Raw genomic sequence first — 27,820 nt, forward strand, 5'->3', positions numbered from 1 at the left:
CACGTACGATAGAGACGAAATAATGCAGCCACTGTATTGATAATGTGATGCTCACCACCTGCTCGTGATTGCGGCACAATTTTGTCTTTTCTCCTTAGCACAGTTGGAAAAGGTATTACGGCCAAAGAAGCATCTACGATTAACCTAGAGATGGTCTGGTACTAGAGCGGATCGAAATGCTTACTGATGGGGAGCGCCGGTGGGACACATGGCTAGTCACCACACACCCTAGCATCACCGCGATGACCACATATCCGATGTTTATCTGTCCTATACAGTACTAAGGAGGATCCGTGGCCACAACGGAGGCCCTTCATTGCCCTAGCAGCTCTTTCGCCATCTTTTCAGCTTCCTCCTCACTCAGCGAAGGTTCACTGTGCGCCACTTTAGACTTCGCAGCGTCAAACCGCCAGAGGCCGCCAGTCTTGTCTGCATCGCCATTTTCGGGCAGGCCCCCGGCGGGACCCAAGCTCGTCAAAATCGAATCAGTACTATCCTCTTGCGCGGAGAAATAGCGCCGTTGCCAGATGCGCCCTTCAGCCTTTTCCTTGGCCCTCATCTCACGCTGTGCATTCTCGATTTTCCCCTTTTCAACACTGACGGTGTCAAGGTCGCCTTTGGCAATTCCAGCTGCCACTTTAGACCAGGCCCGTCTAGATTCCAGCGGATGTTGTTTCTCGAGGGGAGCAATAATGAGCTCGCTAAGCGGAGACGGGTCCCAGTTCCCGACAAGGTTCTCTTTGCTGTTGTGCTTGGCGGGGCCAGAATGGATCTCGAAGGACTTTGTCCATTGCCCGGAGACGTTGAAAAGAACATCCTTCTCCTTTCCGGTGGTATACAAATTGGCAGTGAACGAGTTCTTCTTGCCGGACAGCCACCCCTTTCCGCTGTAGTCGATCTTTGCGGTGAAGCCGCTCGACGAAGTAATGTAAGAGCTGCCATCTAGCTCCACGAAGGGCGAACCAAAAATAAGACCCTCGATGTGAAGTGATGGCAGGGTGATCAGAAAAGTGTCGGGTTCCGCGGAGGACGGTACAGGGACTGTGAGCAGCGCATGACCGATCTGCTTGATGTTGATTGTTTTGGAGAAAGATGCTTTCTGGGCGTTGTAACCCTCGAGTCGGACGCCGCTAGGAAGGTTGGTGATGTTGTATGCGGTTGCCGGCGGATGGTGGCTATCGTGTAGAGAAGCGACCGGGGTCAGCAGAGCTACCAGACGCCGCCAACGGCAGCGATGCACTCACCTAACTTGCTCACTGATCAACTCCGTGGTCCCGGCGCTGTCCTCCCATTTGCCTAGAAATAGCTCGCCAAGGAAGGGGTTGAGCGGCTTCTTCTCGTTGCCATATTGCTCGCTTCGACTGGCGTATTGCTGCTTTAGCGTGGTCAAGAACCACTTCAGCACCAAGAGCGCCCGCTTAGCGGCGTCGGGTTCCTGCGCAGGCGCGGCGAAGACGGAGGGATGCTCGCACCAGTACGAGCTGAATTCCGTCAAGCTCGTGGACGAAAGGATGAAGGGCGGTGCGGTAAGGCTCGAGAGATCGCCGTTGAAGGACGCAATCGACTAGTTAAACCGGTCTTCAGTTAGCAAATGGGAATCGCATATAGTTACGCTAGCCTAGACTGTAGCGCTGCGACAGCCGACAGCCGACAACCTTAACTAGCCCGCAGGAAGTATTGTTGGAAGCGTCGAACCTTGAGAAAAGCGCCCCAGCTAGCTCCGACACCGCCGGCCTGCTGCGTTGGTGTTGCGGACTCCATGTGGGGTGAAGTCGGGCGCCGCGTAGTGCGTATTCTAGATATAGAAACGCGAATCCAAGGGAATATGGATCAAGTAGGCGGTGGCCGTAAGGAGTTGCGCAAAACGGACCCAACCAACACGTGGGGTGAACAGGAGCACAAGAGTCTACTGCGTAGGTGATATTGAAATGAGGGCTGGAATTTGGATGCAAGGGGGTGCAAGTGGGACGGACGTGTGGGTTTGACTCGGCAACGAGCACGTTGGCGGGCTTGGGGGTTTTGGCTTGGGACGAAATCTGGGTACGCTGCTTGGGCTTAGGCTGAGCGGGGCCGGCCCCTGGTGGCGCTTGAAAGTCGTCCGCCAAAACCCACTTGGGCAGGTCCGACAACTTTATTTGTAGGCAGTTGGATGGGCCATCAGTTTTTCGGTAGGTTGAACATTTACATGGAACCATGAGAGGATGGCCGCTACATACCTGGGCTTGTACTAACTATCTATTTTAATCATGGCTTACGCAAGCCTACTCATTCATTGACTGGAATATTCAGATCCTCTTGGCTGGGGTTCTTGTATACCCATCGACCATTGCCATAACGGCTGTGCAGTGTACATAAAATGTCACTGGAGGTTACTTGTGTATAAGATACAGATCGGTTAGACTGGAGCCTGTGTCGGCCTGTCCTGAACCTCGGCCGCCCACCATTTGGGAAAATCGACCACCTTCCTGCCGCGCCGCGCCGCCTCGGCACAGAACACCACAGCATGGCTGCGAATAACCTCTTCTAGGGTGCAACCAACAAGTTCTCTCTGTGCTCTATCGGTAGACCAACCGTGGTTCTTGACCTTGTCAACTGCGAGCACAAACTGACGGGTAAGGCCAATGTCCCCCCCGCCATGACTGTGATCCTCGACTTTGGGTCGATGGACGGTTGTCCGGCCGGTGCGAAAATCCTCAACGGTGATTGTGGTTGAATCTGCGAATATTTCACCATCGACGCCGTATAAGTGGGTGTACCGGTCGCAAATCTTCTTCGTGTGGGCGACCATGTGGAAAACTGCGGTCTTCGCCTTGCGGCCGCTCGTCTCAGCGTTCCCGGACAATGGGTCATCATCCCAATTGAGTGTGACCACTTGTTCGTCACACACATCGTTGTCGCTTTCGTATACACACCTCCCAAACCAATTTCGTCGAGCAACTTCTGGCTTCGGTGTTTTGGTGTTGTAGTCCTTCGCCAGCTCGGCGAGCATGGCATCTCGGGCCTCCGTCTGGCTCCCATAGGACTCGATGTCGGGGAGCACTATGCTCACTGGCCACCTCTTATTGCCTGACTCAACACCCGCGAGTTCCGGGCCGACATATATCTTCTTGGCTGAGTACTTACAATTACTCTCGGCGGGGCATGAGAGACAATTCGTGGCGACACCCGCTTCGGCTGGCTTTCGGCCTCGTCGGAAATACTGGAGCGAGCCGGTGCTAGTGACGGTGGACGGCAGATGGGGCGGCGGGCAATCCTCAGCCGAGCAGTCGGCGGGCGAGCACAGCAACCAAAGTAGAACGTCTATGTCGTGGCAGCTCTTAGTGAGCAGACTCGGCGCTGATGTGCTCTCGCGGCGCCTGGAAACGTCATCAGCAGAACTCAGGCAAGGACTCGAGACTTGAGACATGTCTTCCCCCCGGGTCGCGAGCCAACCATCACACGGTTATGGGTGTTAGACTGGTGCGGGAAGTTAAGAGCTTTCCATATGATGCCACGTACCAATTCCCACGGACATAGCTGTGGGCAAAGTGCCACCACCCAACCGGCTCCGTGTGCACGACAGACAGAATATCGCCGATAACGCGATCCCGAATAACAAGCTTGCGGAGCATCATGTTATGCGGGCTATATCGCAGCACATGTCCGATAGAAAATACGGCCTGTTGCCCCCCAGAGACCTTGTTGGATTCCAAGGCCGCGTACATCTCGACGCAATCACGGAGATTGGTTGCCAGCGGCTTCTCGCACATGATGTGCAGTCCCCCAAGGCTTGCCAACGCGACAACCACTTCCCGGTGCATCTCATCCAACACGCAAACGAAGACAGCGTCGACGCCAGGAGGAACATTCACCGCGCCGCTCCCAACCCGGGCCCGGCGCTGTGTCTCATAGACAATGAAATCACGCCAGTCGTTAAAGGCGGCACCCTCGGGCGGTGAGCCCTGAGGACCCCATATCATGGTCTCGCCAAAATGATTTCTCTTGTAATCGTCTGGTTCAGCAACAGCGACGACCACGCCATTAGTTGACGATGCCACGGCGCTGGCGTAAGTCCGCCCTCGCGAGCCCGCACCGATGATTAGAATGCGCGGCGGGCTCGGGGGGGTGAGAGTAGGCAGTATGTGCTCCTTGGTGCCTGACATCTTGTATAGGTAGTTACCGCGAGGCGGGGGGAGGAAAGTTGCTGGGTAGTTAGAGGAGGAAACAAACGAGCACCAGGTGTTGTTGCTTAGACGCCATCCCAGAAGAGGGGTTGGTGTTCGCATGAACCCCGAGACGGCGCTTGAGATCGGCTTCCTTAAACTCGGAGTGGATGGATGGAATTTATTTCGCCCGGAGGCACTGGGCCTATAGGGCCTTAGCACGCTAATAAACTCGGAGTGCTGGCTGTGTTGCGATTGGATGCGCACCTGGACCGGTGTCCTACACAGTCAAGCGAGTGAGCTTAAAGCTGAAAGTCAGCCGACTTCTCAGGCAGGTACAGTACCAAGGCATGAAAACCAGCACTGTGCCGTGTGCAGCCCGACAACCCCATTGGGTCACGTGAGCTTCAGCAATTGCAGGACATTGGGATTCACGGGTTGTCAGGGAATGAAAATATGATATATCTGATGTAATTATATGCAACTACCAGGACATCTGCGTTGTCTACTATAGAAAATTAACTGATAATGGGCATTAATTTTCCATCATCCCACGGATGTGGGAGGCGAGCCGGCAAAGAAAGGCATCACTAAGGCCCTCAGGAAGGCCTAGAACAAGAGCTTGCGGATTGTGGCGGGAGCCTTTAAGTCTACCCCCATCCGTAACCTCGAGACAGAGACACGGGTACCACCATTGGACTTGTACCTAAACAAACGGCTTGCAGATTTCGAAAACCGACTCCAACGACCCGACCTGGACGACGGTCAAGGCGGCAAGAAGACGGCGGCGAGCGTTGTCCTCACCGCCTGCCGCAAGATACAGCAGAGACTTAGCTCGAGGAGGGGCAACAGGGGCCGACCGCGAACCTTGGGACCTCAAGGGCCTACGGCGGTGGAGAGAGCCGCGGGCACGGTCATGCGCTGGACGGGGGGAACCGTTGATACGAACAGGGTAGTAGAAGAGGCTTGGAAAGCCAGGTGGTTAAAGGAACGGGACGGCAGGGCAATCACCAGGCCGGCGGACGACTTTGACCATCAGCAGGAGACGCTATTCCGAAACGAAACCCTAAGGAGGCACGACGGTCTCAGCAAGGCAAAGAGCTCACTGCTGATTCAAATCCGGACGGGAGCAATAGGCTTACAGGACTTCTTGTTTACACGGGGAGTCCCGGAGGTTCTGACTCCTGCCTGCGAGTGTGGCGAGGGACGAGAGACTGCCAGAACACCTGGTAGTGTGGTGTTTGGGCCCCACCGTTGACTAGAAGATGGGAGAGAACTTCGAATTCGGACACGACGGGACTTTTACTCTGTTCTACACGGCATCAATCCCACGACTGCACGGCTCGCGAGGAGAGTTCTCGACTGGCTGATGGACTCGGGGAAGCTGCCGATGTACAGCTTAGCCAGGAGGCTCGAGCTGGAAGCGGCGGCCCGAAGCGCCCCCGTTCGGAGGCCAGGAGGCCTCCTCTCTTTGTATATGTAGGCTCACTAAAACGTATCGCTCCTTGATTGTTGGTATGGGTTTTTCACCCGGCCCGGGAGGGCACGGTTTTCCTGTACATTAAATAGCTGAGGGTCCGGTACGCCCTAGGGCATAGCGGAGTATGAATAATAATTTTCCATCATCCTTGTCCATGTGGTGGTGGGATGTGTAAAAGGGCTCCTCATCTCCGACGTCGAGGAATCTGGTTTCGCCCATTGGGCGGTTAGCCATCCACCGGATCATGTGGTAGGCGTCGGTTGTTGGCTCGTTACTTCGGAAGTCGAGCAGGCGGAATTGTCGTAGTACGAGGGACCTCTCCGTGGTAGTGGAAGTGCGAGACTCCGGCCGGCCCTGTCGTTCATGAAAGAGAAAACGATAACCTGAGATTAGCCTAACGCCTCCGGCAGAAGGCCAGGAGGCAAGCTCGTTTCCGAAGCGATGGAACTCACGGGCAAGGTATGGTGTCGGCAGAAGTGGTGGAAGCGGAACTGGAGCTTCAGGAGGGTGATTGCAGCGACGACCTCGCTACGCAACACTTCCCCGTGGCGGATTCTGCCACGTCTACCACCGTCCCTCCGATGTTGCGGCATGCCAGCGAAGGGGTTGCCCATGAATACCCTTGTTTACGTCAAAGGAATAAAGCCGAGGCGGGTTTCCAACCCGCACAAACTCGTGGTAGTCCGGGAGACTCGGATTACCCCATTCATCAGGGAAGAGGTTCCAAGAACTAGAAGCCATCATCAGCGTTTGTATTTCCCGGTATTGACTTCACTTCTACGGTTAGGGTCTATAACTTACTCAAAACACCTCTAGTATGAACCACCCCAGATACCCTGGTTACGCGATTCATTAAGGCTACACCCACCGATCACGTCGGCACACCAAGACAGCCTAGCCTCCGCATCTGACATCCGATTATGCAGTGGGTGTGGGTTATTATACAGCGGCTGTGGGTTCTGGGGGCCATAGGGACGACATTCCGCCCACTCGGGGTAATCAGACGGATCGGGATAAAGATCAGCAAGGTATGCAGCCGTTTGCTGCCGTGCCTCTTCTAATGTATAGCGAGGGTAGAAAAAACGGGGGCCAAAATCAACACCGTTCTCCTCAATATTGAGAGGTTCCGCCATTCGAATATTGAGCGAGACAAGACACTCGTCATCAAGCACATAAACACCGTTACCAAGCGTATCGATTGTCGCAAGCACGCCGTCGAGAAACTTGAGGCACACGCGCCGGACCTCAGTTGTCACGTTATCGGCCATGGCAATAACTATCGTAGCAGGAGGTTGGATGAAGGATTCGGTAGGTGATGTGATTTGGGAAAGCTGAGGTTGCAGGTGCCTACGCCGCGGCGCACGTCGAAATAGACCATCCCCCTATACACGGACCTCTTCGGTGAGTCACATCCTCATCGCCTATGTCACAATTGGCGATAAGCATGTCGTTGCCTTGAGGTGCCTAGAGGTGATATGGAAGCTTCTCGGCATCACGTTGTTAGGTGTTTTCGACCAGTTACCCACATCAATGGAAACGCGACGTGCGTGCCGGAGCGCCAAGCATGGAAGCAAGCCAAGCCACCCACTAACCAATGAGAGTTGGGTGCTCCGGGTCAAAATTGCACTGTGAAGTCCAGTGCAGCATGAAGACTTCCGATGTGACTAGGTACCTAGGTAGTTACCTAGGTAGCTGGACTTACCTAAGGTACCTTAGGGAGGGTTTTCCCAAATTCTTCACTTCCGGGTTCAGATACAGTTACCACAGTGCGAGTCCATTGTACTTTGTGGGTGCAGTGCCCTGTAACTGCACAGGTACCTATACTTCGTAATGTGTATGTTTCGTACTGTGTATTAGTATAAAAGTTCTAATTGGCTGTATCCATCCCCCCACGATGTGGGCCCTGTTCTCGTACCGTGCGTCGTTATAAGGCACTTCGTACGGAAAGCCCCATACGCAGTAGGTGGTCTTTTATTTATCGGGCGACGACGGACCCTAACAGACTCAATCTGCAAGCTCAGGTACTAGTTAACACCACCATCATATATTCTCACCTCTATCGCCGTGATGTCCGTTGACCACGCCACCTCGGCCGCACACCCGATTCAGCGACATGATCCGCTAGTTTGGATTGACTGTGAGGTGCGGGCCTGTTCCTGCTCTTCTCTCTTGAGTAGCGACTTTAACTTGTTGTTTTAGATGACGGGTCTTGACCCAGAAACGGATGCCATCATTGAGATTTATTGCATTATTACCGATGGCCAACTAAAGCTGCTTGACGAGTCGGGGTGGGGCACTGTCGTACACCAGACAAAAGAGAAAATGGGCATGATGGATGAGTGGTGTACCCGTGTCCGTATGTCACGTCCCATGTTATTATTTGTTTCAGGACTCGACACCTCCATTTTCCACCCTGCCCGGGGTTCTTCGTCATCTATGGGAAAGAACGGATGGGGAACGGTTGCTAAACAGAGTGTGGTAGATGGCGAGAGTGGCCTCACTGCGGCCGTCATCCAGTCAACCGTGACACCTCAGCAGGCAGCGGATGGCCTCCTGGCTTACATACAAAAATATATCCCGGAAAGAGGTCAAGCACTTCTCTCGGGGAACAGCGTGCACGCCGACCAGGCATTTCTCAGAAAAGGCCCGTACAGGAAGGTACTCGATCACCTACACTACCGTATACTGGATGTCAGCAGCATCAAGGAGGCCGCACGGAGATGGTGGTAAGTAGACCTGCCTTTTTTGACCTACCATCAGCCCGGGCCTTGTGCCAACCTCGATGCCTACCAGCTCCGAGTAAGTGGCTGCGGCAGGCTTCCTCCCCTTTCACATCGCCAATCACTAACTACGTTCGAACAGTCCGCAGGTTGCCTTGACCGTGCCTCGTAAAAAGGGTACACACAAGGCAAAGGACGACATACTCGAGAGCATCGAAGAGGCTAAGTATTATAGGTCGGCCATTTTCCAGCCTGCTGGGCCCTGAGCCGGCTGCTGCTCTCTATGCCGGCATTGGGGGATAAGACGGAACATACGGACAAAGCATGGCCTAACCCCGCCGCCTTTATCAAGCCGGTCGCCCCAGTTCAACAATATACCTACTACGTCTTCACATCGGGCTCGTCCCGGCCAATGAACTCCTTGAACTTTAGGAGCTCCGTCGCCATTTTGATCTCAGGCCCGAGGAAGTCCTGGGCATCCATGTCATAGGTGGTCGGGTCGCTGCTGTGCTGTTCGATATACAGACGGATCGTGGCGCCCGACGAACCAGTCCCTGATAGTCGAACAACGATCCTGCTGCCAGATGAAAAGCAGGCGTACAGGCCCTGGTTTGACGACACGGAACCGTCTAGGTCAGTGTAGGAAAAGTTGCCAGCTCCGGTCACAGTGCGGTCTAGGAAGAGGGTGGGCACGTCAGCTGAAAGTCGATAGAACCAACAATGCACACCAGGTGGGATTTGTACGTACGGCCAACTTTGCTGCCGACGAAGCTAGGGTCGGCAACCAGGTCCTTGAGAACCCCGACCACCTTGTTGGCACCATCCGCGTCGACGTCTTCATAATCATAACGGGTGAAGAAGGTACGGCCATATTCGGTCCAGAAGTCCTTCTGGATTTGCTTGATACTCGGTGCAACACCAGGGTTCGCCACACCAAGGCCAGCGATGATGTTAAGCCAGGCAACAATTGCCCAGAGACCATCCTTCTCCCGAATATGGTTGCTTCCGGTCCCGAACGACTCCTCGCCACAGATGGACAACTTATCGGCGTCGAACAAGGCACAGAAGAACTTCCACCCCGTGGGTACCTCGTAGCAGTCAAGGCCCTGTTTCTTCGCCACTAGATCGACAGCCCCGGATGTGGGCATGCTGCGGGCCAATCCGTAGACCCCATTCCGTTTGAAATACGGGATCAGCTTCGCATGGTGAGCAATGATGGCCAGACTGTCGCCGGGGGAGACGAAGGCGCCGGCACCGTAGATCATGTTCCGGTCACCGTCTCCGTCCGAGGCGGCGCCGAAAGGAACCTGTTTTTTCTCAACAACCTCGACGAGCTCATGCGCGTAAGTCAAATTAGGGTCCGGGTGGCCGCCGTTGAAATCAGGCGACGGCTCGCAGTTCTGGGTGGACTCGGGGCCGAGACCAAGCTCCTGCTCGAAGATCGCTTTACCATACGGCCCGGTAACGCCCGAGAGGCCATCGAAAAGGACCTTGAAGTCGCTATGTGTTGCGAAAAATTTCTTGATCAGATCGAAGTCGAAGATGTCCTTTAGCATCTCCATGTAATCGGCCGTGCTATCGACCACCTCGACCTCGAGATTCCCGTACGTCCTGGTGCCCACTGTGGATATGTCAACATCGGAGATGCTGGCGATCTTGTACGATGTCAGCGTCTTGGAAGTCTCGAAGATCTTGTTCGTCACCGACTCGGGCGCGGGCCCGCCATGCGCAAGGTTGTACTTGATGCCGAAGTCGTTCTGGGGCCCTACGCCTGTAGATTAGGTAACTGCACACCGAGCGCGACGAGCGGCCACTTACCGCCGGGGTTGTGGCTGGCAGTCAGGAGGATGCCACCGGTAGCCTTGCGCTTGCGAATAAGGTGGCTGGCGGCTGGCGTCGACAAGATGCCATCCTGACCGATTAGAAGCTTCTTAACGCCATATGCCGCACCCATCTTGGCGATCAACTGGATCACCTCCGGGTTCCAGAATCGCCCATCGCCGCCGATGACGAGAGAGGCACCTTCGAAAAGCTTGTGAGTTTTTCCGTATTCCGTAATACCAGTACTGGTGGTTGGCATGACCCATCGTGGATCTCACCTTCAGCGCCCTCGGGAATGGACAGTAGGATGCTTGCAACAAAAGACTCGCTATAGTTCGGCTTTTGGAAAACCGTAACCTTCTTGCGCAGGCCAGAGCTATTGAGCGTTCGGACGTGTCAACAATGATGCTTCTCGCAAACGCATCTCGGGGGAAGCTTTGGCGGGGTGAGTGATGCGGGGGCGGGGTTATCAGTGACGTACGTGCCAGGTTTTTGGTCCGTGAAGGGCGTGAAATCGACGGTCTTGACATCCATCTTTGTTTTGGTATGCTGGTTGAGAGAGGAGCTGTTTGTTGTTTACCGCTGTCGGTGTGTGGGTGGATAGCGGGGTGGTGGGAGCAGTTGAGGACAGGAGCTCGAGACGGTGGCCGTTTTTGCGGTTGGTGGTGGGGGGCGGCGTAGCTTTAAAACCATCAAGCAGATGCCTTACCCAACCTGATGACAGGTCAAGGTACCGCAGCGTACCGACGCGGATAGAAATCGGATGGTATTGGACCCTGGGGAGACCCTCAGCTGGCCCCACTGCTGCTCCATTCTTTGACAACACTGAAGTTCTTCCCTTCCATGGGGTGGCCAGGTGGCGTGGACTGCGGCACCGTTGTTTCCTTGATGATGGGGGATGCGCGAGACTTGGGTTTTTATTGGCAGGTCCGGATCCATCGACGCAGGTTGTGTTGCCGCATCCCGCACCCGATCCTCCAACCTTGGGTTGTTGGGCTGGTTTTGCTAGTGCGTTTTCTGGGAACAGAATATAGATGGTGTCGCAATGTACTCAATTAGTATGAGCAATGAGGTCGAGAGGGCATTATCAAACAGGGTTTAGTTCACGGGACGGTAAAGGACCGGTTAGCATGTGCGCCGATAGACGAAGGAGTCGTGATGTCATCCTTGAAGCTTTAACTGGTTTATATTGTCTCAGATACACGTACAGAACGTTACACGCATATTGTCCCTGGAGGATACCGAGTTGATATTTGCCCGCGATCTATCGCATCTCGGCAAACCATTCACTACGCGCCCTGTGGGTGAGAATTGGCTGAAGGAAGTGGACCAGCAAGTCTTCATTGGAGGTTACTCTTCGGAGAATTCCTACACTGCAAAACCTCGACGCCTGTATAGTCTTCGGGTACGGGGACTGCCTGAGGGGTAGGGGACGAGCGGGTTTACGCCGAAGAACTGGCGACGGGTTCATTCTCGGACGTTTCTGGAGCGACTGTCTTGACAGAGAACAGCTCTTTAAATCGTTTGGCTGCTACGGCCGGGGGGAGTCAGTACTATCAACGGCAACTATGGGCCGACTCGAAGGGGATGTTGCCAGAAGCACCGTCCTGGGGCGGGCCGCTGGGCAATACATATCTTCTTCCCGGTCGAAATGTATCTCGAATGCTCCAGATTTGTTTTGGCGCATATGTTCCTGCCGGTATGTGTTGCAAAACACGTAAAGCTGAATGTCTTTGAGCCAGACTCTGTGTCGAGAGCGGCGGCTGAGCCATGTTGAGGATTGGGACTGGTGTGTGACTGGTAAATATGTCACGGTTAGTATTTGGGACCAGATATTGCGGACGACTGCCGGGTCAGTGAAGCAAAGGGGTGGCGGGGATAACCAACCGAAGGCGGTCCACACAGGGCATTGCCTGAGCTCGCCTTCCCAGACCGCAGCGTGCAGTCGCAGGCCCCGTGACTGCATGTCTTCGTAGACAATCAGTGAGTGTTTGAAGCCGTCGTCGATGATTTGGCTAGCCATATTCGCCGTTAGATCCTAAGCCCGGGCCATATAGAGTACCAGGGGCATACGCTTGGAACAACCGCTTCTCCCGGCGCAGTTGGAACTCATTTGGGTGGATTTGAACAGTCAATAAATTGCGAGCCTTGAGGGCGACGAAAGTGCAATAGAACAATATCATCTCTAGCCCCGATCAGCAAGCGTTACGAACAAGCATCGCGCCCCTTGGGTTTCAGCTACTCACCTTCCCAGGTCAGGAAATACAGTGCCACCCAAAGCTTGCTACATTGCTCCGAGCGACTCCACCTCTTCAGTTGCAGAGCACTTCCTTCGCGCTCGATACAAAGCTCATGGGCACCAAACATGGAGTACCACGGGGTGTTGTCCTGCATGGTCCTCATCAAGAAGTACGGGCACTGGTCGACGGAGCTCAAGAAGACGACGATGGATATCGTGTCATTGTCAAAAGGCCTGTTGTTGCACAAATCTGTTAGATACTGTGACTCGTCCGGCGTGAACCGGCTATGTTGTCGGACAATCGGGCGTTGAGCTGGGTATTGTGCCGTGCGCCTTGGAGTTACCAAGGAAACTTACCGCCGGAACAGAACCGTAGAGTCTTGTGGTATGGTTAAGTGGCCCCATGCATAGAATGGACCGTAAGATTTGCACCTGGAGGGAGGTCAGCAGGACCCATCGGCAAAGGCCCAGAGTTGAGTTTGGGCCGGCAATACTCACGGTTTTCGGTGTTTCAATGCCGTTCGGGATGGGAGGGGAAGAGAAAAGATCTGCTCCGCCCAATGCGAATGCTGGCCCCCGGGTTAGAGAACGCAGACATGCAACGCGGCGCTAGAAAGTACGAACGCGGTCTTGTGTAACTGTAAGGGACATCAAGTTCTGGCGGACTAGAGTTCCTGTCTGCGGCGCAGGTGGGGCTGTGAGGTATGTGTCGAGTCAATGGACATGTTCTTCGACATAACGACGAGCTGCAACACCTACGTATTCCCCTTTGCTCACGTAGCGTAACGATTCGCGTGCGGAGGGTCTCAAGTGTGTTGAGGTCGAAGCTCGGAGACCTGGTCTTTGGTTAGGCAAAGGCCGGAAACTCGGCATGAGTGAATGGGCCTATGTAATACCTAATGAGATAAGCTGCTTTAGTAGCGACAGCGAAGTGGGTTGTAAAGAACGGAAGCGGCTGTGGGCAAACCGGGAGGCCCAGCAGCCTTCCTCCCGTCCATTTTGTTGGTACCATCTTGCGCCATCTTATCTCTCTAGAGAGGGTTTTATCCTCGTAGTGGGTTGTGATGTCTTTCAGAGTCCGGGATAGGCAAGGTAGTAAAACGTTTAGGTAGCTGGTCATAAAAGGAACCCGCGTGATGTGCATTTGAGAGTGGTCGGCAATGCCGCGTAGGAGTCTGCTAGAACCCCGAATTTCCTCGGCCAGGGCTATGAGATGGCTATGGAACGATTCCGAAAGTGCTGCTCGTAGTTGATCAAGACCCCGAGCGGTGACCTCAGCCTGGTCGGCCTCGCGGCAGCAGCCCAAGAGGAGGTGTGTCTCGACGGGAATATTGACCGGGCCCGGTGGCTCCATTCTGGCGTGCCTCTCCGTGCGAAGGGCTAAGTTAGTGGCCCACTGCTGTGTCGTGTCTGAAAGCCCGAAATACGAGTCTCATCGATTGTGCCGACACATCGCCAAGGCATAACACCATGGTTCTGCCGTACGGCCGGTTGTTTCTTGTAATGCTGTTCCCGGGATGATTGGTTCGTGGATGAACGTTGTTGGGACCTTTATGTTTTGACGGGTGCCACACCTTGATAGATAACAGAGACTAGTTCAACATAGCCCTTATAGGGTGTTGGGGCCCCGAGAAGTCAGGAGATGTGGTTTCGTCGGTCTTCGTGGGAGACGACAAGGGAGGGGAAAATGGTGGAAGAAAGTCGAACGAGGACTTAAACCATCGGCCCAATCCCCGCTCGAGCGCCAGTGACGAGACACCAGAGGCCCACTTCCTGCGATGCGACAGCCACCTGACGATGGCGGGTAGGTCAAGATGACGGGTTCGAGACAAAGGTGTTTGACCGTCTGTTACAATGCGTGAGGGCAAAGGAAGATTGGGCATCTCGGCACCACAAACGGCCTGTTACGGTCTTCGGGGACAGCACACCCTTGCGATGCGTCGCACCTCGTAGCCGACGGAATGGAGCCTACGAATCACCGCGGGACGCAAAATCAACGTCATGCGGAACGTCGAATCGAAGATGCAGCGACGCACGGCCATACGTGGCGGCTGGGGAGTCAGAGGCTGCCACGAAGCCGGCCCAATTGTATGTGCTGCAGAGCGCGCCAGAGCTCCGCATGCGGATCGTGTTGCACTTAGTTCCGGGGATGTCTCCCATGGGCGACGGGACCAATCGGCATGTGGTCCCACGCCTCAAGAGACTGAAGTCGCTGGGCCTGGTGTTGTTGCCACCACTCATATCGCACTTAGAGACCGTTTCTGACCATGCCGTCGGCGGCGTGGGAAAGTGGAGAAGTGGAAATGGATCCCTAGTGTAAAAGGACGGGCGTTCCCGCGAGCCCGGTTGCGAAACACACATATGGGCTAAGGAGCTCAGCTAACTTTGGGGGGCGACGATGACGCAGGTCGGCGAGGCAAGTTGCGGGCAACGCCTGTCGCTTGTCCAAAAGAGATGGTGAGACGGCAAGCGAGAGGATATGTTGTTTCGACTGAAGTACGCACGAGCCCACATGGGTGGATGCAGGAAGGGACTGCTAGCTCGCAGCCAAATTTGTTGGCAGGCCATATGGGAAAGTTAGGGAAGCACAAATGAGCCCTCACCAGACGTCACATGGTCGCGGGTGTACCTGAAAGTGTGAAAGGTCTTTGTTATACATGTCGTCGGGCCCAGTGCTGCACCCTCGTCTGGAATGGATCGATTTCACCCACCCCAAAGGAATCCTGCCTTCCAGTTTCCATAGTTCATAGTAACCCTCTCGCAGACCATGCCAGAAAAAAAAAGAGAAGCACTGAAAGCCCATTGCCGTGCCCCAAGCAACACCGCCCATCCCAAAAAATACAAGAAAGAAAGGCTTCGTTCGGATGGGGCTGACCTGCTTGATTGAAGAACGTCTACCAAGGCCGGCTACCCCAAGCGCAATAGAGAGCAAAGCACGATCAGGAGGAGTCTTCCTCTTCGGCGTCGGCCTGAGCTTGCTTGACACATAATTAGACGGCGAGCACTTCATAGGTCTGGGAGAAATCAGACACTTACATTGTACGCCTGTTTCTCATCCTCGTACCGCTTCTTATCGGCGGCCGCCTTGGCCTCATAGGGCGCGCGCTGCTTGTCGCTCAAGGCCTTCCACCGCTCACCAAGGATCTTGCCGACCTGGCCAAACGAGACGCCAGGGTTCTCCTCGCGCACATTGTCGCGCTGCTCGTTGGCGAAGAACATGTACGCAGAGAGGCCCCTCTTGGGTGCGTTGGGGTCTATGGTGGCCAGTCAGTTTTTGATCGACTTTGAAGCAATTGGGACCGGGACAATAATTACTTACCCTTCTTCTGACGAGTCTTCTTTTCGGCCTTGCCAGACCTGCTCTTAGCTGCCTTCGGCATAGTGGCTGCGTGGAGAACTAGAACAATTAGTAAATGGCCATCGGAGATTGGTGTGCGGGTGATTGATGGGTAGTGAGGGAACGTGGAGTGTAGCGCCGGCGTGGTTTCGCGTCACCCTATTTTGTAGACCTCGGGGAATCGGGGGAGGGGCAGCCGGTCCAGGCGCGTCGCGCGTCTGGTCCCATCTGCGCGGCGCGACATGCTTGGCGCGACCAACCCACAGAACTCTGTCGGATTGGTGGCAACGGAGATGCGATAAGGCATTGCGAAACTCAAAACCGGTCCATAGCGATTAAAATACGTACTTTAAATTGAATCGGCAGGGGAAAAAAAAACGTTGTGCAGGTCTGTCGAGCCCTGCGCCTGGGGTTAGCAAACGCGGTGTTGATTGTTTTGATTGTGAGATGCGCGGGTTTGTTGGCGTTGCGGAGGACAGAAGATGATGCGCTTGCAGACACGGGAGGCAAGTTTTGGGTGGAAGCAGAGGCAAGAGCATAAGCGCTGCGTGCGCGGCGATAGCAGCAAACCTGGGAAGAGCTTGGATCGTAGGGCGACTGGGGAAAATGCACCCAATGGAAAAGCGCGACGCCAATGAGGAGCCAGGGAAGTACTTGGGAGGTCGGCTGAGATTTGCGGAGAGGGGAGGTACTCACTGCGAGTTGGGTATGTGGAGGTCAACTGAGGCGTTGTGCTGTGGGAGTTTGTATGGGAGAAGAGGAGGGAGATTTTGAGAGGGGAGGGGGGACGCCGGTGCTCCTATTTTACTATGGGCGGCTGATTGAGTGAGGGAAGCGGGGGACCCTCCTTCCTGCCATAACAAAAAGGGCTGCAGCACGGGCTGATTTTTTGGCCCGATTTTGGGGAGGGGCGAGGCACCCCTTCATCTCTCATTGCCCGGTCCTGGGCTTCAGCGCGTCCACAACTCCTGAGCACGGACCAGTTGGAGGTATCGGATACATGAGTGCCTGGACAGCCGGACTGTGCGTTCCTGTACCTTGTACCTGGCGAGCTGCCAAAGCCAGCGCCCGCTTGCATCGTTTAAAACAGACCTTCCGGCCTTTCTCAGTTCCCCTGGGGGGCTGCAAGGGCCAAACATACTCCAACCCCCAATGGGATCCTTTATGGGTCGACGTAGAATGTTGTGGGCGCATGAAAAAGGTGAGGAGGCGTTGCTTGTCAAACTCTGTTTTTGTGTCGCTTCCTTCGCGTTCTCACGAACCAAAGAGACATTATAAGGGATGATCATGATGCCGGCTATAACAAACCGTCATCCGTTGGAGACCGAAGCCGAGTCGCCTTCGTCCACTGGGCAGAACATCCATTGCTTGGTCTCCTTGGCTGGTTTGATGCCGGCGACGCTGAACAGACCCTCGGTGGATAGATGCCCTGGTAGGTAAGGTAAAGTAGGTATTTATTCGATTATCCTGTAGAACTGAAGTAGCGTTCTGCGCAATCATGGAGTTGTCGAAAAAATTGGTGACTCTTGGTCGAGATTGAGGGCTTGGTCGACTCTGCCATGTCTTCCACTGCTTGCAATGGCATCAGTGCCAGCGAAGATTGAGCGAGCTTGCCGAGTACAGGGATAGGCACTAAAATTCGTTGCTCGCCAAGTACCACATACAACCATCAGTCTGGGCACGTCCCTCCGTCCCTCCGTCCCTTCCTCGGAATCCATGGTTGGTCAATCACACCGTATCTTTCTGCGCACAAAATGCCACACTCGAAGCGCGGAACCCGCTCCCCTATCTTTCCTCTGGCGTTTGCCGGTTCCCTATTCGTACATTGCCCACATCAGCCAGCAGCCGAGACCAAGGACTTGTTTGGCTGCTTTGCGATCCACCATTTGCCTTGTGTCTTCCGCGACTTTCCACCTCCCCCAACAAAGCTGTCCCAGCGGTGTTTTTGCACATCTCTCCCTTCCCAATTTTGATCATGAGATGTTATAAGAGACTCCCTTGTGTGAGAAGAACCGGCTCTCGTGCTGTATTGGCCTGCGCATCCACTTCCCTGCCCACGTTGCTTCCTATGATCGGCATGAACTGTCTACTTGTAACTACCAAGTTTGCCTAGGTAGTTAAGTGCCCAAATGATAATTGGCGAAGTTGCAAGTTCTCCAGGCTCATCTTCAAGTAGCCGTTTCTCCCGAGATATATTGAAGAATTTCGTCCGCGTGCTGTTTTTTAGAGACGCCCAAGGTCTGCGTTATTCTGGTGGATCAAGCACCAAGTCTCTTAAGCGCTCATCTCGAACCCAATCAATACCGCTTCCGGCGACAATGGCGCTTGCTGCCCCCTTCATTACCCTCCATCTACGACGGCTCGAATCCACCTTGCTTTCTAAAATATCTATGCTGCCCTTGTACTGCCCGCTTTCGACACTCTCTGGGGTTTGGCTATGGGTTATCTCGGCGAGTTCCAGAACTTTCGTGGCAAGTGACGTGTTTCGCTGGCTGGCATGAAGATTTTCGACCTCAAGTCCTGCCAGGCTGCCGCGCGCTGTCTGCAAATCTGCGCATATTGTTGCTGCTTTGACCGTGATTTTGTCCCGTTGCTGTATGGTTGGCAACAGGCCCCTTTGAAACCAAATCGTCAGCACGCCCTGGCCGTTGGGCTATTTGTTTGAGGAAGTATTTTAATGGTACCCTTCAACAATTGAGGCTTGCGTCGCTTTGTGGGCGGCGTTTAGTGTCGGTTGGACTACTGCCACGCTTTCTACCGCACTGTTGCGCAATGCGAGGGTTGCTTTTGCTTCTAATAAGTGGGTTTGTTTGCCTGCCCAGTTGTGCCCAGAGACTTGTGGGCTCTCATCTGCTGACAAGATCGTCAGCATGGAAGGCTTCCTTCTCTTGCTGCACGCCTCCCGCGCCGATTCTAACCTGATGCATGGTGGGTTCGCTGCGATCGTAAAAGAGCAAGTTCAAGTTCAAGTTGCTGTAGTTGGTCATACAACGTCAAAGCATTGGCCTCAGCTTCTGTGGCGATGGAAAATGGCTCAGGTACGGCTGGTGAGGCCATGTCATCAACAGCAGCAATCTGGGGCTCGGTTGGTGATAGCTTCTAAGTTGTTTCTTTGCCTCAGGTGGATAGGAAGCACGGAGAGATGATCCGAGCTTACAAGTGGAGACTCTGCTCGGATGACGCGAACGAATGACGCGAACGAATGACACAGTATCAAACACGGTGACTGGCATTGACAGATCTCTGTCAGGGAAGTGCCAGGGTTTTTGATTTCACATGCACAAGCCCGGAACGGCCTTCGCACTGTGCGAAGACTAACTGGGGTTATGTATCGTCTGCTGAGCGCCCGTGCCTTTCCAGCTTGAACTACCTTAGGTACCTAGGCAACACGCAAGAAGTCGGCTTCTCTTTGGCTCACCCTGTGCGCCGACCAAGGCTCCATCTTAAATGTGGGAATATCCTTTCGAACTTTCAAACGATTTTATCAGAGGCTCTTGGGGATTGGTCTGGGCGCCCAAGATTGAGGGGTTCACCGGCCAACCACATCGGGTCAACCGAAACGCAGATACGGCAACACGCCATCGACCACCTCTTCTTTCTCGGCTCAGGCTTCGGCTCAATTAATTCCGTTTTGATTTCTCCCTTTGGGGACCGTCCTCTTTTGGAAGGCATGCTTTGGCATGGCAACACAGGTGTTGGTCGCCCATACGGGTCAGCGCCTGCAAATAGACGCCTCACAGCTCTCCTCGTACGTCCTCTTGTAGTAGCACGCTAAGTTGGTGATGTTGTGTCGATTAACAATTTTTAGACTGGATGATTTGAAGACTTTGGTGGCAAGGAAGAGCTCGATACCGGCCCAATGTCTGATTATCCTGACCCCGCAGGGGAGGCCGCTGAAATCCCAGACATTACAGACCGAGGTTGGTGACCCATGGTATATCTTTCTGCTATGTAGCGCTCGGTTCCTGACAAGAAGCTTTAGAAGGAGATTTGCATTTACGACAATCGGCTGGCACAGGCACTCTCACCAGGTACCTCCTCGTTAGACCCTAAACCCGAGCTTCCGGTCCCCGAGCGATACACTATCGAAAGCCCACCGAATTCCATCGAAGAAAGCGAATCCGTACAGTCATGGCAGGAGCTATTCAAGACGCGTAGTGCTTGGGCGCTTCGGGTGGTCGAGGACTGCCGAAAGATGGCCGCGGTAGTAGAAGACGGGTATGGCGAGATGGACGTCATGGTGTGCTGTCTCGATGCCGCCGTTCGGAACCTCGAGGCTTCCATCAAGGGGCATGAAGCCAAATACTCGGAACTCCAGAAATGGTTTCCAGAAACCCAGGCCGATTATGGTGCCCTGGCGGCGGGGTGGGAACAGTACCTATCGCTTGCCAGGAGCATTCCGGTTTCCCCCCGCCATGGTCCGGTTCATGACCGGTTGCGACATTGGTGACGCGAAAGGACGAGTACAACGCAAGGCAACCCTTGAGGATCTGGTGGACTTGGAGGTGGCACGCAAGGCGGGCCGCCTCGCGCCTGCGACGCTCCGTAAGTTCAACAGTCCAAGTCGCCGACCTCGACAAAGCTGCCTCCCGCCTGTTTCAGGGGGCCCAGGACCTGTTTCGCGAGTATGAGGGGACATATGGGCGATATGTGGTGCCTCACGCCGGTGAACCCCAGCAGCTCGTTCACGACATAGAAGCCCTGGCCCAGAAGATATGCACCGACTACGAAACGACACTCAGTTATGCCGGTCCTACCCGAGATGCCGTGGTGCAGGCCTCCAAAATTGCCGCGAACCACACGCAGCGTTTGTTGCCGAGCGTGAGCCAACGAGCCGTGGAAATGCATGACATGCTGCGCTCCGTCACGCAGGCAAGAAATTCTCTGGCCACGGAATCGCTTGATTTTATGCGCGGCATCACCAATATCACAGCGTTGAGCCAAAGTGTTAAGTCGCAATTCAGCGTCGTGAACCAAGAGGAGGATTTTGCTACTTTCGACTACTTGCGGTTGATTCAACAGGTCCCGTATATGTATGCTTCCTTCGTCGCAGAGGCCATCAAGCGCCGTGAATGGTACGACAAGATGAAACAAGACTCATCTACGCTTGCGAATGAGATGGCCCTATTTCAGGAGGAAGAAGTCAAGCGACGACGGCGGTGGTACAAAACGATGGGCCCCGCATATGGCCCAGAACTTCTCCGCTCCGACAGCAATGTTCCCGGCCTTGAAGTGAACCTCCTCGGAGAGGAGGAACGGTGGCCAGCCATGACATGGAAGGACCTTGAGGATTTCCAAGCGCTCCTGCAAACCAAGCAGGCCGATGCCGGGATTATTGAAGATGTTGGTAAAATGGTTTCAGAATTGGGCAACCCCACACGGCAACAATCTAAGCGGATGAAAGCGTTTAAGAACGGTAGCGTTCACGACGCCGCTCTGGGACGCAGTGGTTTGCTGATCCGAGGCGATGACGACCTTTTACGGTCTTTACAAGACGATAAGTCCAAGCTCGAGAGCAAGCTGAAGACAGCCGAGAGTCGCGTGAGGAGGCTCGAGGATTTACTCCATCGGCAAACACAAGTATCTCGACCAAGCTTGGGCAATCTCTTTCAGATTCCTAGTCACCAACTCTACGACCGAGCTGACTCGAGCATCTCGCTCAAATCCCCGCATGCCTCAGATGGCCGGAGGGGGTCTGCGGAAGGAACCGACATCCTCACCCAACGTGTTCAACAACTGGAAGCCGAGTTGCGTACCGAAAAGGAGCGGTCTGCGGCTCTTGAGAAGGACCTTGGCGGGCAAGTCGCATTGTACAGTGACGTCCAAGGACGGATGGATGAGGTCAACTCCACCAAAAAGGATCTGCTTGAGAACATGGAGGCCCTCAAGCGGGAATTTATGGAAGAACGGAAATCGCTCGAGGACGAGATCAAACGCTTGCAGGCGCGGTTGGAAGATACCGAGGACGAGATTGAAAATTTCGGGGAGTCCAGAGAGAACGAGAAGGCTTCTTACGACGAGACAATCCAGGCCCTCAAGCTCGAGATTGAGCGGTTGATGAAGGAGAAACGTGACGAGGCGCTCAAGTCAGAAGCCAAGATCAGCTTCTTACACGAAGAAGCACGCCTACAAAGCGAGAGGATAGAAACCCAGGAGCGGAAGACCCAAGTCGCACAGAACGAATCCAACAACTCTCGCAAGAAGCTCGAAGAGTTCAATAAGGCGGCTGATGTGCAACTCAAAGCGCTACGTGAGCTTTGGGATCAGGTATCATCAGGCGAACCCGTCCCCCGGTGACCTGGCCGACCTTGTTGATGGAATCTCAATAAAAGCCAGCGATGCCGTGGCGAAGATGCAAAGCTTAGAGGGTGATATTTCTCTACTCCGGTCGGAGCTGGACTCCGCGCAGAGTGCCATCAAAGCAGCGAGAGTGGAAAAGGAAGCTCTGACGGAACGCGTATCAAACGAGGAGATATCATCGATTCGCCTCCGCGAAAGTTTGGCTGAGGAGAAGGCCAAAGTTCTAGCGCTCGAGGGCGAGTTGTGTGACGGTCGCGAGCAGCTCCGCCAATTGCGTACCGAAATCGCCGACGGGGAAACAGGTTCCGAATCCCTACGGAAACGTCTGGAAGAAGAAGAGAAGAAGATCACTGCCGTCACAGAGGAGCTCGCTTCTCGTAGCTCACAGGTGGGAAGCTTAGAAGAAGAGGTTCTGCATTACAAGGACAAGCTGCAGCGGTCACAGGCCGAATTGTCAAGCCTGACGGCTTTCTTTGATACTCGATCGGAGCACGCAAAGGATCTCACACAGCGTTTATACTCGCACAATGAGCGCTTGATCCACCTACTCGAGCGGCTCGGGTTTTCGGTAACTCGTCAAGGTGGCAGCATGGCGATACAAAAGGTATCCCGCTCCGAACGGTCATCACAAAACGCCAACGATTCGGACCCGAGCTCATCGCTCCGCCGATCGGGCATTCTCAACAGCCGCGCCGCCGTTGTCAGCAGCACGGACCTCGACCTCGTTAACTGGGTGAACTGTTCGGACAAGGGGACCGAGTCAGAGAAGTACGATGCTTACATATCCTCGTTAGGATCGTTCCGACATGGACGTCTTCAGCGAAACAAAGACTGTGTATCGGCGCGTTCGAGATGTTGAGCACATGGTCCCGTAAGCTGCAGCGCGACGCGCGGGCATATCGCGACAAGGCGCGAGCGTTGCAGAAGGAAGCGCACGAGAAGATTGCGTTTAAGAATTTCAAAGAGGGCGACCTTGCCCTCTTTCTTCCAACAAGGAACCAGACGACTGGAGCTTGGGCAGCATTCAACGTTGGGTTTCCGCACTACTTTCTACGAGAGCAAGAAGCACATCGGCTACGCAATCGGGAGTGGCTCCTGGCTAGGATCTCGCGGGTTCAGGATCGGGTCGTGGACCTCTCGAAGTCGCTCCAAACCCCCCCAGGATCGGCTAAGAAAGGGGGGGCAACTGAATCTGAATCGCCCTATGACGATGAGAACGACAACCCTTTTGATTTGTCCGACGGCCTTCGCTGGTACCTACTCGACGCTGCTGAGGATAAGCCTGGGGCGCCATCGACCCCGGGACTCGCTAAAAGTACAGTCGCGGCCAATAATGTTGAAGCCATGGCCGATAGACACACCCACGGGCGAGGTGGCTCTAAGGGAGGAGTGACTGGGAACCGCGGTAGCGCCGCATCAGGTATCGAAGGAGTGAGCAAGACGCTATCTAAAAGTCTCGAGAGCCGCCGGTCCAGCACAGGCTCTAGGAAAGCCCTCCCATTCGCGATAGGAGTTTCGAGAGGCCGGGATAGTGCTGTCGCTAGTGAAACTAACTCGTTGCGTGCCGTGCGTGCCGATACGCCTGTGCCGGCGAGCCCGACGCAACAGCATGGTACAGCCTCCGGCGTCGCGCAGCATGATTCACCACTGGCCTCCTCGCATACTACCGAGACAACGCGGGTGATGGGAGTCGGCGGAAGGCTGACGGATGCCGAGCCGAGGCAGCAGCCAGAGGTTCGCAGCGATATGGATTCTTTAATGGGACCCTGACGAGCTCCCACACCTTAAACTGCTGACAAAAGCTGTCGGTAGGCCCGCTCCCTTAGACCGCGGCACAAGCAGAATGCTACTGTGTTTTTGAATCCAATGAAGAGGAGCGTAATTTGATATTTGCTTTGGAGCCTCGATGTCAACCATGGGGTGGGGCGTCAGGATCCTTTAAACGGGATTCTGAAGGGGGGAGGGAGTTGGTAACCAACAGCGGTGACACAGGGCGGTTCTAGCTCTCGCCGGTTGTTCTGCGAGTGAGTTTAAGGGAAGGGCCAGGAAAGATAGGAATGAGGTGGCTAGGTGGATAGCATCGCAGCATGATTTTGTGCCTACTGCTAATAAATACACGCGACCTTGCGATCGTCAGATTTGCCTCGGTGGCTGCACAGGTGACCCGTGACTGCATCACGATTTGGAATTTGGAGGGCAATAGTTACTCTGCTCATAGGGCAGGCTGTGCTTCGCCCTCACTCGTAGCTTCGTCTAGAGGGAGGATCTCGACAACCTTCCGGACGGGCTCCAACCCGGTGCCGCCGACTGAGATTTTGATCTCCCAACGACCCAATGCTTTGATTCTATCGGCCTCCTCAGCCAAGCCCTGAAAATGGATATTTTCCGGCCCCAGTATGACATGGCTACCCTCAGCATCGTTCAATAGCAGCCCCTTGATGTGGGCTACAATATCGTTGGCAGACACGGAGCCGTAAATAGCGAGAGGGCCGTTGTTATGATCCTGCGCAGTGTTTGTATTTGCGGAAGCGACAAGAGGAGAGATGGGTTGGGTGGGGGGTGGAGGGGCCGGCACAGGGATCGGTTTTCGGTGGAATATGAGGGCTTCAGGGATCATGGTCGTTAGGAGAGTGTGAGCCTTTTCGGGCTGTGTGCATTGTTTGTCATTAGCATCGCCAAAGTAAACGCTGGGTAGCGAGGGGCGAGAAGGAGTTCTGGGGATACATACCGAGGTTGTGAGCACCGCCTTGGGAACCTCGAACTCAGAGGCATCTTCGGCGTCATCAGCAGCCGCCATCGTGCCAAACGTTGTATCGCGATCTCCAATATCTTCGTGTGTCAGGCCAAGTTCGCGAAATCGCGACGCCGTCATGTACTCTGCTTTCATGGAGGGGAACCATTCGTTGCGCATGCGTCCTCGCTCGATGCGGAACACAGAGTCTGGAATGTGGTTGTCAGCTCCAATTGTCTCGTAGTGGACAGAAACGTAAGGGAAGCGGCTAAATTTACCTCGACGACCAAACTTCGGGATATCCTCGAGCAAGCGCACGACGACGCCTTGATCTTTTGGCCGCAGCCTGTTGGACTTTGCGCGAACCTGCACTAACGAGACGGTGCTAGAACCTCCATTGCTGTTGCCGAATGGTTGTACCAGCCTCCTCAGGCATACCAAACATGTAGGTGACCTGCTCACTAACGGCACCGCCATCGTCGTTAAGTTCGATTCGGAGGGGCGGGGGGCACGCGAGGGCCGAGCTGTTGTCTAACGGAATCGTAGTCCCAAGATAAATTTCCCATTGACTTGCAGCTCGGCGGATAATCTTCGGGGTAGTGGGGCTCGAGGCTAAGCGAATCTGGAACGCCCGCCAAGGCATCCAAAGGTTGAAAGCTCCTGTCCCACAGCTTCGAATAAGGGTGGTCAAGTACACAGTACTGAGTATCACATATCATGGCGGCCAGGTGTCTCTAGTGTTAATTAGATATTAAAGAATCTGCTAATCCAGCCCCAAACTATCAAGCCGGCCTTGGAGGTCCGTCGCTAGGGCGTCGACGATTGCCGTCTCAACAATCCCTTCTTGCCATCCAAGCACGATGCTGATCTCTCCTCCTGCTACACCGGCAACACTAACACTAATGGCAGTTCCGGCAACTGTGGCCCCTTGAGACATGAGGGACCGCTGGATGTTCCAACCTCCATCCGCTTCTTCGCTCGCCGCCTCGACGATAGGCATTGACCCGATATTGGATACTTCCCATGTGTCTCCACGTGGCTTCCCTACCTTGGACAGCCAGAATTCCTTCCAGTTGGACACCCAACCAAGCATACTCATGATATCGTCATTTGGCACATTGTCTAGGTGCTGTTTCATGCTGCGCCGCAGACCTGCGGCCACTCTCCATATTTCTTCGGCCGAGGAACCCTCCCGCAGCGCTGTGATGGTAGACTCCTCGAAGGTATGGGATTGGGCGGTAACGAAAACGCCAAACAAGTCCCGGTTCGACTGAGGCTGCGAGCTGCTGGCAATAAATGACCGTAGGTCGATGGGGGTCGAACTCCGGAACGCCACGGCGTGCTCCGGGGGAACGTGTCGAGAGAGGGCGGCCAAAACGAGGGCATGGATCAATGGCGTGAGTGTCGTGTGGTTCGCCCTGCAAGCAGCTAGAATACGCGGCACGGCGATTCGGGGGACTTTGACGAGCCGTAACCGTGTCTTGCATGGCTCGCGGGTGATGACCTTCCCGGTCCACGGCGCTGCGGGTTGATGTCCTTGGAGCCAGGCGGGCCCGAGCTCACGCCACAAAACCCGAACTAGGAATCCCCAGGATTTATTAAATCCAACTAGATCTTCTTGTGGGGGCTCACGTTTCCCAGTGGGGACGCCTGTCAGGTTCAAGGTGCGACCACAAAGCTGTGCCGGTCGGCCCGAGGATCGGTTGAGCTCGCGGAGGAATGCTGCGTGAAAGAGGGCTGTGCTCCGCCCGTCGGCAATAGCATGGTGTACCGCGAACACCACATCGAGCACTACCAGGCCGCCTTCCGGCTCGGTGTCCCAGGAAAGGACGGTCAGCTTCCAAGGCGGTCGACGTTCTATGTCAGGCCAGCGCCGATCATGTAGGTCCTCGAGAATGCCAAGTAGGATAGAATCACGGGCAGCGGGATCTGTGTTTGCCTTTTCGATCAACTCGAAATGGTCTTCGAGATTCATGGACTTCTGTTGGGTGAACCGGGGGCTGGAGGTTTCCTCGCCAACGATACCAAGTGTCAAGGACGGAATAGTCAGAATAACACCGGCAACAGCAGTTTCCAACACGTCTAACATGCTTTGGCCTTGAGCCTGAGCCAAAGGCACCGCATATCGGCAGGTGTTTGCCACACATCGATAAAAACCTAAGGCGTGTCTTGACGATGAGTAGACCTCGCTAAGGCTGGGATTAGCGACGACAAATTGCCAGCCCCGGAACAGCCGGCTTGGGAGATATGGACATACCACGACCCAAGGGGCCGAACAACTTCACCCAAGGTGCCCATTGTTGGCAAGTAGGACGGCAACCACGCTGTATGATTTGGGCAGCAACGGGATACCTGCGTCACCGGTTGTAAATTGGCTTTCTTCAACATGAAGGATCGCAGATCGTTCCTCCACTCGGCAAGCGATACAACGCTGGTTAACCCTTGTCAACCGCCAGCGACACCAAGCCCCACGGTAGGTACATACCGAGGTGTGTCGGTAGGAGAGCAGCTTGAATAAGTCGGTAGGGGTATGTCCCTACTTATGGACAACCCCCAGGGACGCCTTGTTCATCCATCGGACCCTGTCCCCTCGAGCCAGCCTTGTATTGTTCTTGGAAAACAGCGCTCGGCAAAGAGCAGCTACACAATGTCCAATGCCTAACCAACCCGAAAAGCCTCAGCTGCAGCAGATGGGACGAATAAGGCCGGGGTATGCAGATGGTGAAAGTGGGCCGGCCACGACTCTCGAGTCTTTATTGGCTGCGATAGAGAGGTTGAGGTGGGGCGCCAGCCTTGTGCTTTCTGGTTGGGCCCCTCTCGGCTCCCGCCAAGTCACCAAGTCCAGCTGGCGGCTGCGTTGGACAGCACCGACAACGGCGCATGCCTATGATTGTTGGCTGGGGTCTCAGCAGCGGTGCACATACTTTGCACCATGAACCGCGGGGTGCGGTCATTCCCCGACCTCAATTTCTTCTGACGTTTTGCAACCGATTTACCATGACAGCGCATTGGTTTGCTTCGACAGCTCTCGCGACCATTTAGCGCGACAA

General features: G+C 54.7%; 10 protein-coding genes across 10 annotated transcripts; 3 read left to right on the plus strand and 7 right to left on the minus strand.

Moving 5' to 3' along the window:
• Positions 1–313: 313 nt before the first annotated feature.
• On the minus strand, positions 314–1,761 carry CHGG_02712 (uncharacterized protein; the record flags this gene model as incomplete). Its single annotated transcript, XM_001229227.1, has 3 exons — positions 314–1,175; positions 1,245–1,564; positions 1,696–1,761. The coding sequence occupies 3 exons, from the start codon at positions 1,759–1,761 to the stop codon at positions 314–316; spliced, it is 1,248 nt and encodes a 415-aa protein (XP_001229228.1).
• Positions 1,762–2,395: 634 nt separating this feature from the next.
• Positions 2,396–4,142, minus strand: CHGG_02713 (uncharacterized protein; the record flags this gene model as incomplete). Its single annotated transcript, XM_001229228.1, has 2 exons — positions 2,396–3,356; positions 3,499–4,142. 2 exons carry the CDS (start codon positions 4,140–4,142, stop codon positions 2,396–2,398), a joined length of 1,605 nt encoding a protein of 534 aa, XP_001229229.1.
• A 1,561-nt stretch (positions 4,143–5,703) lies between these two features.
• On the minus strand, positions 5,704–6,236 carry CHGG_02714 (uncharacterized protein; the record flags this gene model as incomplete). Its single annotated transcript, XM_001229229.1, has 2 exons — positions 5,704–5,976; positions 6,075–6,236. 2 exons carry the CDS (start codon positions 6,234–6,236, stop codon positions 5,704–5,706), a joined length of 435 nt encoding a protein of 144 aa, XP_001229230.1.
• A 1,453-nt stretch (positions 6,237–7,689) lies between these two features.
• CHGG_02715 (uncharacterized protein) lies at positions 7,690–8,608 on the plus strand (the record flags this gene model as incomplete). The annotated part of the gene is made up of 4 exons (XM_001229230.1): positions 7,690–7,764; positions 7,822–8,270; positions 8,383–8,421; positions 8,485–8,608. The coding sequence occupies 4 exons, from the start codon at positions 7,690–7,692 to the stop codon at positions 8,606–8,608; spliced, it is 687 nt and encodes a 228-aa protein (XP_001229231.1).
• A 115-nt stretch (positions 8,609–8,723) lies between these two features.
• CHGG_02716 (uncharacterized protein) lies at positions 8,724–10,697 on the minus strand (the record flags this gene model as incomplete). The annotated part of the gene is made up of 5 exons (XM_001229231.1): positions 8,724–9,016; positions 9,091–10,107; positions 10,161–10,364; positions 10,442–10,539; positions 10,645–10,697. The coding sequence occupies 5 exons, from the start codon at positions 10,695–10,697 to the stop codon at positions 8,724–8,726; spliced, it is 1,665 nt and encodes a 554-aa protein (XP_001229232.1).
• Positions 10,698–12,178: 1,481 nt separating this feature from the next.
• CHGG_02717 (uncharacterized protein) lies at positions 12,179–13,400 on the minus strand (the record flags this gene model as incomplete). Its single annotated transcript, XM_001229232.1, has 4 exons — positions 12,179–12,348; positions 12,410–12,636; positions 12,760–12,781; positions 13,370–13,400. 4 exons carry the CDS (start codon positions 13,398–13,400, stop codon positions 12,179–12,181), a joined length of 450 nt encoding a protein of 149 aa, XP_001229233.1.
• A 2,026-nt stretch (positions 13,401–15,426) lies between these two features.
• Positions 15,427–15,782, minus strand: CHGG_02718 (uncharacterized protein; the record flags this gene model as incomplete). The annotated part of the gene is made up of 2 exons (XM_001229233.1): positions 15,427–15,656; positions 15,722–15,782. The coding sequence occupies 2 exons, from the start codon at positions 15,780–15,782 to the stop codon at positions 15,427–15,429; spliced, it is 291 nt and encodes a 96-aa protein (XP_001229234.1).
• A 563-nt stretch (positions 15,783–16,345) lies between these two features.
• CHGG_02719 (uncharacterized protein) lies at positions 16,346–16,917 on the plus strand (the record flags this gene model as incomplete). Its single annotated transcript, XM_001229234.1, has 3 exons — positions 16,346–16,445; positions 16,615–16,762; positions 16,830–16,917. The coding sequence occupies 3 exons, from the start codon at positions 16,346–16,348 to the stop codon at positions 16,915–16,917; spliced, it is 336 nt and encodes a 111-aa protein (XP_001229235.1).
• A 1,692-nt stretch (positions 16,918–18,609) lies between these two features.
• On the plus strand, positions 18,610–23,809 carry CHGG_02720 (uncharacterized protein; the record flags this gene model as incomplete). Its single annotated transcript, XM_001229235.1, has 6 exons — positions 18,610–18,667; positions 19,564–19,659; positions 19,771–20,157; positions 20,298–21,989; positions 22,072–22,660; positions 22,834–23,809. The coding sequence occupies 6 exons, from the start codon at positions 18,610–18,612 to the stop codon at positions 23,807–23,809; spliced, it is 3,798 nt and encodes a 1,265-aa protein (XP_001229236.1).
• A 442-nt stretch (positions 23,810–24,251) lies between these two features.
• On the minus strand, positions 24,252–26,859 carry CHGG_02721 (uncharacterized protein; the record flags this gene model as incomplete). Its single annotated transcript, XM_001229236.1, has 4 exons — positions 24,252–24,979; positions 25,049–25,170; positions 25,341–25,504; positions 25,669–26,859. The coding sequence occupies 4 exons, from the start codon at positions 26,857–26,859 to the stop codon at positions 24,252–24,254; spliced, it is 2,205 nt and encodes a 734-aa protein (XP_001229237.1).
• Positions 26,860–27,820: the final 961 nt, after the last annotated feature.

The sequence above is a fragment of the Chaetomium globosum genome, genomic scaffold (assembly GCF_000143365.1).
Source record: "Chaetomium globosum CBS 148.51 scaffold_2 genomic scaffold, whole genome shotgun sequence".
Classification (NCBI taxonomy): domain Eukaryota; kingdom Fungi; phylum Ascomycota; class Sordariomycetes; order Sordariales; family Chaetomiaceae; genus Chaetomium; species Chaetomium globosum.